General features: G+C 44.9%; 1 protein-coding gene across 3 annotated transcripts in view; it reads right to left on the bottom strand.

Moving 5' to 3' along the window:
- Positions 1 to 8,754: 8,754 nt before the first annotated feature.
- Positions 8,755 to 11,076, bottom strand: part of SLIT3 (slit guidance ligand 3) — a 473,506-nt gene continuing 471,184 nt past the window's right edge. For 2 of the 3 annotated variants that reach the window (XM_083871948.1, XM_083871950.1), the window contains one exon: positions 8,755 to 9,852. In XM_083871948.1, coding sequence (XP_083728074.1) covers positions 9,611 to 9,852 — 242 coding nt within the window. In that variant the 3' untranslated portion in view covers positions 8,755 to 9,610. The remainder of the gene's footprint in view (positions 9,853 to 11,076) is intronic. The other variant, XM_083871949.1, reaches the window with a different exon arrangement.

The raw sequence follows: 11,076 nt of genomic DNA, 5'->3' as shown, positions 1-11,076 counted from the left end.
GCGGGCTCGGAGCCTCCGCCGCTGGGACACCCTCACGGGCAGCCAGTGTCGGGCCCGGATTCGCTCCGTGCCCGGCTGCGAGAGCCCCGCCAGTGCTATGTGTCTCTAATTAAAACGGGCAGGTGGAGTTTGCTTTCGTTTCCCCTCGCTCTGACCGAAGTGCCCTCGCAATTAAGCAGCGCAGCAGGTTGGGAAATGGCTTCTTTGCTGTGCCCGGACTCCAGTGATTGCACTGATAACTTTATTTCCCTGGAAACTTTTCCTCACCCGGTGCAGCAGGCTAATGTTAAATCACACAATCAGTTAGGCTGGAAGACACCTCTGAGATGACTGAGTCCTGTCTGGGACCAAACCCCACATGTCACCTAGACCAGAGTGCCATGTCCAGACTTTCCTTAAACACCTCCAGGGACAGTGAGTCCACCGCCTTCTTGGAGAGCCCATTCCAATATCTGATCACCCTTTCTGTGAAGAAATTCCTCACGATACCCAACCTCCCACGGTGGATGTTGAGGCCATTCTCTCTGCTGTTCCCTGGGAGCAGAGCCCGACCCCCCCGGCTGTCCCCTCCTGTCAGGGACTTGTGCAGAGCCACAAGGTCCCCCTGAGCCTCCTTTTCTCCAGGCTCAGCCCCTTCCCAGCTCCCTCAGCCCCTCCTGGGGCTCCAGCCCCTTCCGCAGCTCCCTTCCCTTCTCTGGACACGCTCCAGCCCCTCAATGTCCTTCCTGAACTGAGGGGCCCAGCGGTGGGCACAGCCCTGAGGGGCCCCTCAGCAGTGCCCGGCACAGGGGGACAATCCCTGCCCTGGTCCTGGTGGTCACACTGCTCCTGACTCGGGCCACAATGTCACTGGGCGCCCACTGCCTCATTTCCAGCACACAAAGGTGTGAGCACAGTCAGCCCCTGTCACACCTCCGAGGGCTGTGGAGTCTGTACTGATTTTCTGCAGCCAGAGCAAAGCCCACCGTCAGTGGCAGGACATGGTGAGGTCTCCCACCTACTGCCCACAACCCCTTGCCTTTCCAGCAAGAATTCATAATGGGTTTTTTTCCACTTTCTCCCCTCTCTTTGTGATAAAGTGCCATGTAATTACAGATCAGTTACTGTGACCTAAGATGAACCTAAAAGCTCTGCTCTAGGAGGAGGATTTGTGTATAATCTCTGTCTTGGAAGCTGAAATTTCTTTGTGTCTGGAGTTTAGCTTTGGCAAAAGTCTCTTGAAATAACCATTCACAAACCAAGGAAAGACTAAATGCTCAGCTTCTTGGGCATTAGGTTTACTCACAAACCTGTTGTGTAAGGACAGGAACTGCATCTTTTCACCCTACATTCCCCCAGTCCTTCTAAACATGTAAAACATGTCATATATTTATTATTCATTTTAATCCAGAACCCTACATTAAAAAGCTGAAATTCTCATGTGGATGCCCTTTCCCATATCATGTTTCCTTTCTGAAATATCTATATTTGGAAAACTTACTCAGAAGTCTTCTAAATGTTCGTTTGTCATCCTTTCAAGGAAGTTCAGAGTTTATTAGCAAGGCTGCAGAACTTCTCTCTTTCTGTAAACTACATGTAATTGTGGAAATTCCCGTGTCTTATTAAAGTGAAGAAATTTTGGTGTGGTTTTGTGGTTTTTCACGGCAGTGTAGTTTACTATTGAAACATTAAACACAAGCATTTACATACATATTAGGGAATATAAGAATTTAGCTGCTACCTGGAAGTTAACTGGCTCATAAATATACAGAGTGATTGGAAAAGAGTCTTTAATTTCCTGCCTGTCACTAGACTGTGCAGTGTGGAATGTGTGGTGTAAAATGAGCTATCCGGTGTCTTGCAGACATCTCTGGTGGGGCTGGGGAAAACAGATCTGCAGGGGGATTTTTTATTACCTTAATTCTGAGGCTTTTTTTTTTTTCTAGCACTGACACTGTTTTCTACACACCTCCTAACTCTAGAGGAAATGAAATACCATCCCTGGGAAGTGCTGGTAATAAATATATACATGCAACCCAGAAAAATAAGAAAAACCATAGTGTATAACCTGACAGCTGTCTGATTCCTACTGTCTAAAACGGGCAGAAAAGTTCCTGACCCAGCCTTTGAGTAAATGATAACTCTCCCCTTTCAGCAAGGCAGATTCACTGACTGCTTTCCCAGCCTCTGACTTTGTCAGGGACAAAAATGTGTATTTTGTGCATGGGTTTTAGGAGCAAGTTCTGAATTTTTAATACACTGGATGCCCACTTTAGCTATTGTATCAAGCAAACCCTCTTAACTCATCTCCCCATGTGAAAAATTGGAATAGATAAAGGGCTCTATGATAATGAACGAGCTAAGGGCAGTTCAGTTACAAACAAGATCAGCAAATCTGAAGTTTTGGTTTCTTCACAATAAGCTGCAGTGTTTTATCTGAATGTCACAGCTAAGACAGAGTATGTGAAATAAACCCCCCCAAAATGAAACTGAGATCAATGCTCACCTATCTTTAGTTCATCTCAGAGTAGAGGTTTAGCTCAAACTGCAAGTTGAGCCTGTGACAGGCTGAGAACATTCATTAATTTGCAGAGCAATTGACTTATAAGTTATGAGTACTTTGAGATTGGAGTTATTTATATGTCAGTCAACACATTGCTTGGAAGAGCTCCTAATTAAGAATAAATAAATCTGAAGGTGAATGTATGATTTGCTATATAAATGTATATATACATACACACACACATACACACACACGCGCGCGTGCGCACACTTATATAACTACTGGTAATGAAACCAGATGAGAGAATTCTATATGAATGATATACCTGAAGGGAATGACTTTTTTAAAATCAGTATTACTGGGGTGAAATGAAAATTGTTTCATTGCTATATAAGAACCTCATTTATTTATTGGTGTCACCAAGTTAGTCTGTGTTGGTGCCATAAATCACACTTTGGTGTTTACTCAACATAGTAAATAAGAAAAATATTTTAAAAACCCCACCCCCAACAGTTCAATGAGTGTTTTATCAGGAGAAACTAGGGCAGGTTAAGAGAAGCAAAATATGCTGGTGTGTAATTAAGGAAATGTAAGCTGCTTTATAAGAACTGCCTGTTGTGCCTGCTCTTATCACATGTTCGGTGAAAGCCTGATATTATCTCGTGTGCTGCAAAGTCTCCACCTAAACTACCTTGTGGTATTTGGTTCCTGCAACCTTGCACTGCAAGAAGTGTCAAAGGCAGGTCTGAGGCTTTTGCCTGTCGAGGTTTAACTCCAGCCAGCAGCTCACTCCCCTGTCAGTGGAACTGGGGAGAGAACTAGAAGGGTAAAATTGAGAAAACTCTTGGAATGAGTTTAATTGGGAAAGCAAAAGGTGTGCATGAAGCAAAGCAAAACAAGGAATGGATTCACTGCTTCCTGTGGGTAAGCAGGTGTTCAGCCGTCCTCAGGGGACCAGGGCTTCATCACAGGTGACAGTGACTTGAGAAGACAAACACCATCACTCCAAACACCCTCTTTCCTCCAGCAGAGGAGCTGGTTAAATGCTGCTGGTGCAAGATTAGCTGGAGGGCTGGACCACTGAAAACGGCCTGATTCCCTGTCAGTTTCGAGCTATCCCCTGAACACTCATTTACCTGCTTTCCTCCCTCCCACACCTCAGAGGTAGGATGTGCACTTTTCCTCCCCAGATGAGACACAGCCTTGTAAAAGATTATTTTTATAGAAAAGGAGTGATCCTTGTGCCATGGGGACAAACCACACAGACAAGTCAGAAAAGGCACTGTCATCCCCAGACTACCTTGAGCATCACTGTACTTTGAAAGCTCAGAAGCCCTGGGAAAGTAGAAGGTCAAGAGATCACAGAGGAGCAAGATACAAAGCTGTGCAAGTCTGGCAGCAAGCTCTGTTCCTCCTGCCTGTGAGACTGCGGGGTGCCCCCTGCATCACAGGTAAGTGTGAGCTCCTCATACTGACAGGTACTGCTTGTACTGCCTGTGTGCTCCGTTCCATGCCCGAGGAGCTTCTTGCTGCCTGCAGGGCTCTCAGGGGGTGAAGGTGCTCGGAGGAGCAGCTGTGCTTTCTTCACAGACAAGAGGTATCACAGGCTGTGGGGTGTGTGCCTGACAGCCTGGAGACCCTGCTGGGTAATGAACTCTGCAGGCACACAGTGCTTTTGCCTCAGTGTGTGTGAGCAAACAGCAGCAGAACTGGGGTAAAACCAGCAGAATCAGTTGTTATACCATAAGGTGCTAGCATGGAAATAATCAACACCAACAGCAGCTGTGTGACACTGACGTCAGACTGGTGTCCTGAGGCCACCACAGTGAACAGGCACAAGCTGTCCCATATGCCAGCACATGGAGCCCTTGTCCTGCTGCCAGGGATGGTGCTGATGAAGTGTTGGGCACCCTCAGGTCTCACATGGTCTCCTGGGGCTCAGCAGGGCCACCCTTTTGCTGCCAGTTCATGCACTTTCCTGGGGTAAGGGCACAGTGATCCCATGCCATGTTGTGGGGTCAGCAGGGACTCCTGTCGTCACAGGTGAACAATGTTAAGAGGTTGATGGCTCAGGATCAATAAAACCTGAGGAGTTATTATTTAAAACTTCTCAAAAAAAATCTGTGTATTGCATATTCATGTGATCCTGTGATGAGCAGCTGAGGACTCTGGGCTTGTCTAGTTTGGAGGGAGGGAGACTGAGGGGTGACCTCATTGCACTCTGCACTTCCTGTGAGGAGGAGACATGGAGAGGGAAGTGCTGAGCTTGTCTCCCCAGGATCCAGACAGCAGGCATGGGAAACATTCAATGCTGCACTAGGGAGGTTCATACAGGACATCAAGGAGCACTTTTTTGTGGAAAGCCTGGAGCAGTTCCTGGAGAGGCAGTCATACCCCAGGCCTGGCAGTGCTTGAGGCATTTGGACAGTGCCCTCAACAACGGGCTCTGACTCCGTCAGCCCTGAGTTGCTCAGGCAAGTGGATCAAATAGCTGTTGTGGGTCCCTTTCCACTGAAATATTCCATTCCATTCCATTCCATTCCATTCCATTCCATTCCCAGCAGAGCGGGACGGGCCGCCGTGCGGCGCCACCTGCTGGCGGATCCCGTTCACCTCCGCTGTCCTCGAAAGCTGCCGGGCCCATCCTGGAGAACATCTGGAAAACACCTGGAAAACATCCTGGCTCAGCGCGCACAGAACGATACCAGACAGGCCGCCCAGTGTAACATCTCGCTGGGCCTCAAACCAAGGCATCAGGAGTACCGTGGGCTCGGCAAAGCTGAGCCAACTCCGCCTGCCCAGCTCATTGAACCACGGGGCTGCATGGTGTAAGCTGGGCTAGAAACTGGGAGGTTACTCCTAGAAGAGGTCACAAAGACCAGAAGTGACAGGACCCCAGAGAACTACGCAAACCCCGCAGCCAAGCACCGTGCAAGCAGCAGCTCCATCCAACTATTCCCTGCCGAGTAGGGAACACAGAGATCAAGGAACATAGGATTCCAGCACTGTGTGCCTCGTACCAAGGGCTGATAAGCAGCACCTGGGGCAGTGCAAGCAGCAGCACAAACAGGAGCGTTGTATCCTCAGGCTGCAGTTCCTTCAGTGCCTGCTGAGAAACCCCCAAGCTGCACAGCCACGAGCAATGCAAATAAACTTGAGCAAACCGAGGCAGCCGCTACCCAGACATTTTCGAACACTTCCCTGATAGCTTTTTTAGTGGGCTCAGCTGGGTTTGCTTTAGGTGAAAATGCTGCCATCTGCTACAATTATGTAATTAACCTTCATAGTTCAGACTTAATGATGCTCATTAAGGTTGAGTGTTTTTATTGGCTAACTGCTGTCACCAGTTTTGCATGGAATTGCAAAGGCAACTCTTAAGGGCCGTAGTTTGAAGCATAATTAGCAATATGTGAGTGTTGCACAGGGGCATGGGAGAGGGAAGGCAGAGGACTAGGTGGGAACTTCATTTTATTCTATGCTAAGGCTGGAATGCAATGAATAGCAGAAGTCTTACTGCTGGGTCACTAATAATAAATAATCAGCTACAGGCAGTGTGGCAGCAGATTTGGAGTGTCTGTGTGTCAGGACATCACAGGATCCCTTCCATCCACAGTTGGGTGTGTGACTTCCATTTCCTTAGCCTTGCCTCCTCCAGCTCCATTCCCAGTATTTCTTCATTTATTCTAACATTAATTAATGAACGTGTTTTTGCTGCAGGCCTTTATCAAACAGTTTTAAGAATGTAGCAAATAAAGTTTTTAATTAAAGAAAATTCCCAGGATTAAAAACTATGTGGCTTAATTTGCCTGTGCATATAAGACTCCTAAAATATTAGGCTGTGATGCCATGAAAACTTGGAACTAGTGTACATAACTACCTTTAACTACAGCTGTTCTTTGACTTTGTCCAAGAGCAATGTCTGGAGTTCCTCCATCCTTTCCTGTGACATATTTCCTCGTGGACACTGAAGGTTGGACTCAATATCTCAAATACACCAAGAAATAATCTGCATCACGAGGTGTTACAATCTTCCATAACCCAACAATTTATTTAAACTTACATCACAATGAAAATCTAATAATAAAATACATCAGTTCACACCAGTCTGCATTGCCATTTTTAAAGGGTAAGCATCTTCACTTTATATTAAAACTTTCTGGAGGTAAAAACTACTGCATTGTACCCACAGTTCTTGAAATCTATTGTAACATTAGGCAGGTTACAAAGGAACTTTCAGAGCTAATTACACTTCAGTTAACCTCACATTTTTGGCACATCTGAATGCTTTTAAAATTTTCTTCTTAAAATAATTCTATAACAATTAGAGAATCATGGACATAAAGCATCACTATCCAGTGGCAAGTGCTGCCTAAAAGCATACAAAAATTGCATCATTTGGTTACAAAATAGATATTTTCTTAGTTCTTTATCCTAACCCTTAACACTGAAGTGCCATGACAGAAAAGGGCCAGGAACAGGGCCAGCCTTGCTGAGTTGTTGCTGGTCCCTTTGCTGCAAGGCTTGGCTTAAGTAAATCCCAGAGTGATGTGTTAACAAGATGTTGATGGCTTTTGCCTTGCCAGGCCCTTGCTTTCAAAGCACCCTCGAGCAGGTGTGAGGCCACCCGTAAATGTCACCCTCTTTGTCACCGTGCTGCTGCTCAAGTGAGTGAACACAGGTTTGGACAGGTTCAAGAGGGGCCGTGTTTCTGCAGGCCTTGGCAGTCGAGTGGCTGCAAATCTGAGGGTGCTGAGCCACTGCTGCATTTCTTCTGCCTGACCACAGCAGCTGCTTCTTTAGAAATTAAAATGTTTCTAAGCAGGAATGAAGCATTAATTGTATTAGTGTGCCTGGCACATATTTGTACAAGTGTTTGCAGTTACTCACATGAGTTTTTAAAATGTGTAGGTTGTGGTTTAGGTGATTTTTGTTGTACACCACAAACCCCAGCTGTTATAAACTTCTGATGTTATATTGAAAATAAAAAGCAGTCCATGGTACTTGCAACCAGAGTTAATTTTTCCTGGCTTTTGAGCTGTACTGTATCAATCAGAGTCTGGCACATTAAGTAGAGATTGTTTTATGTTTCACTGATTGCTAGCCAGCTCCATGTACTGGTATTTATTTTGATGACTTTTTGAGATGGCTGTTACATTGGTTATGTCCCTTCTGCTCACATTGCTCTGGTCATAACAGAGAAATATGAATGAACTGCTGCAGTTAAGGAGAGGCTGACATAGCAGAAGAACAATAAGCATGTTAAAGCTTTCTGGCTGTATTATATCTAGATGGTTTCTTCATTTTAGTGGGAAATAAACAATTCTACTTGTCATGACAGGGTTGCATTCTGTGCATCCTTTCAAAGCCCAAATCAAACCAAAGTCCCATTTTCTCGATTCCACTTTCCTGCTCATCCTTTGCTAAATCCCCTGCTCTGAAAGCCTTTTGGTGAGACCAGGAAGGATTCAGTAAGGATTCCCAGAAGGACTTTATGGCTGCTAGGAAGCATCTCTGACTACCTTTCTTAGGGACAGAGAACTTGAATAAAGGACCATAATGCTTACTCCATTACAGAAAGAAAGAAATTACACAGATAATAGAACAGTTGTTGATGGGGAGGTTTGAAACTTACAGTAAGAGAAAATTCAAGGTATCTATGGTGCTCTTTGCACGTATGTCCTGACCCTGAAAGGCAACCCTGACAAAAACCCTTCAAAAACCAAACTCACTCCCAGAGTCAATTTTTTCCCTCACATCCAAAGTGAGAATTCATCCCTGCATTGATTTCCATTTCCTACTCAGCAGTTGCTCTGAGCACAGCTCAGGTGGGTGTGTAGGCTCGAGAGCAGGACAAGGAGCAGAGCTTTGGCTGAGCAGGTCAGGCTGCACTGGGTGGAGCTGGGACACCTCTCCCTGTGCAGGACAGCCCTGCTGGGGCAGGCAGGTGTCAGCTGGATACCTTCACAGGGGTTTAGTGCAACTTCTGCTGGCTTGGGAAGCTGTGGGGAGGAGGCAGCTGCTCAGAGCCAGTGTGCGGCTGAGCAGCAGCCAGGGCCCAGCTCACACCCGTGGCTCGAGTGACAGTGGCAGTAAAAGCTGATACGTTGCAGGTGCGTTCTGGCACCTGCGGTATTTCTATGCTCTTTACAACCTTTGCAAGTTAAAGTGTCAAGGTGTGATAAACTATGTAGCAGTGCATTCCTTACATTTCATATACAAAAAAGGGCTCAAGACTGGGAGCAAGAAGGCACAAACTTGGGAAATAACATAGCTGAGGAGTTTACACAAAAGTACTATGTCATTTATTAGGCATCACTTAGCACTTATTTCACATTTTGCCCCCAAATTACCCCAAAGCAACATAAATTTCTCCACTTCCTTTCCCTTCGCACCCTTCTTTTGGATAAAGCTGCCTGTGCTCTATAGATACAGTTGCTGCAGAATATAACGTGAACACAGATAAATACAACATACACAGCAAAAAAAATGTATTATAGTATTACAATAGTCAAATAATGTAATTAGCTTCAAGCTACGGCAGTGCCTGTGTGCTCCAGGGAACCAGTTCATGAACAGCAAGCAGGGCCACTGTCCAGGAGCAAATCAGCATGGTCAGTGTTGGGAAGAGAAGGGGCTGGGGAGGCTCTTCAGGTGCCTGGATGCAGTTGGTCTCAGGGATCTGCTCACCTGGAACTCCCAACCAGGGCCTCGGAGCTTTCTTCAGCCCGTGTCAGTCCGGGGGCAGCTCCTTGGAACACCTTTACGTCTGTTCGTTGTGCATACACATAAAGTCACCCCACATTCCTCCTGTTAGGCTATGTTTTCTTTATATATATAATTTTTTTTAACCTTTTAGCTTTTGAAATTTTTTTTCTTACAACTGTTAAAAAAGTTTCATGGTAAAAATAGCTCACTATATGATACATATACCCAAAGTGGTGCGATACTTTATATAATAAAAGATGAAAATAGTCACTTTCCATAATAAAAATAAGTTCTATTTTTTGCTTATTTTACAATATACTTAATAACTCTTCTCTTCTTCTTCTTCTTCACTCTGCAAGTAAACAGGTCCCATTTTGACAACGCTTCTGAGTCGATTAAAGTGGCGAGAGACCAGAGGGCGGCTTACGAGCACTTTGAGCAGCCGCACTCCACGTATCTCTCCAGTTCTTCCGTGAAGGTGGAGCCGTCCAGGCACTGGAAGAAGTATTTCCTCCTCTTGCTGCGGAGGGGCACGCAGCAGTGCCCGCCGCCGCAGCCCCCGCGGCACTCCAGGCGCGGCACTTTGGAGGCCGTGGCGCACGAGGTGTAGCCCTGCTGCTTACGGACCACCTCCCGGATGATGTCTCCTTGGCAGAGGCTTTCTGCTGGGGCGACAGAGATGGAAGTGTGAAAAAACAGTTTTTTGGTTTTTTTTGGTTTTTTTTGTTAAGAAAAATTCGTATGCTTAATAAAAAATAAAAAATAGACAATTGGGAGACAGAAAAGCAAAAGTTTTTCGGCTGAGGGTGTGTAGATATTTTGGAGTGACGTTTGAGCTAACCCAGCCTGGGCCCCACACCAAGGCCAACTGTGAAGCCTATGGCACAGTTAGAAATTAGATGTTAAGGTGTTAACGAGGGACAGTGGGTTGTCTAGAGGTTAACAGGTATAGTTATTAGTGTGAACACTTTAGCCACCTTAAGGAAAAGTAAAACAATGTTCGTTTGCAGTTTTCCCTGTGCTGTGTGCCATGAGAAGTAACTGCAATTGTAAACTATATCAAAGTGTATATAACTTGCCATTTTAGACAAAATAAACAGAGAACGTAGTCACAGTGATTGGATCTGTATTTGCTCCTGTCCAGCTTCCCATTATTTTAAAGGTCCTCTCACAAGAAGGGTGCCTGCCATAAAGTCAGTTAGCAGCACATTTTCATTTTTTTAATTTTTATTTTTAAGGATCATTGTGTTACGTATTCAATAGACCTTAATACATGATTCAAACGTTATTTTCGAGTTTTATTTGTTTTACGTATCTTTAATTATTTTATTTGGTAGATTCATTTCTGGGTGGCTCTACTTTGTCTGGTAACGTAGATCTCATAAATCTTTTTTCTGAGATTTCTGGTTATTTTTATTTGGATAAGAAAACAGAAAGTTAGCAGCCTTTATGCAGGGTTACAAGGTGATGACTTTCCCCCATACCTTCTGGCTTGGTCAGTTTAGATGTTACAAAGAAGAAAAAAAACAACTCAGTCTTTTTACTGTTAACCTTCTGGTACAATCAAAAATATACATTCATTACCTTTCTAAATTCTATTAATAAAACATTATACTGTACAATTATACATATAGTATTCGTGTTAATATTTGTGAAAAGCCAACTATGTAATATGCATTTATAACAGAAATGAGTAAAAAATGTGGTAACTGTTTTGCCACACATCAGCAAGCAGCCCTGGGTTCAAAACGTGATTCAAGACAAACAGATGGCATGAGGAGAACCTTAATCTTTTATTGCTTTGTACCTGCCACCAAAACAGAGCTTGTCTACACAAATGTGTAATATCCGGAACAAGGCCGAGGCCAGGCAGGTCTGCTGGCTTTGAT

This window comes from Zosterops lateralis, assembly GCF_965231275.1.
Source record: "Zosterops lateralis genome assembly, chromosome: 14".
Lineage (NCBI taxonomy): Eukaryota > Metazoa > Chordata > Aves > Passeriformes > Zosteropidae > Zosterops > Zosterops lateralis.
This window is presented reverse-complemented; position numbering and strand designations above follow the sequence as displayed.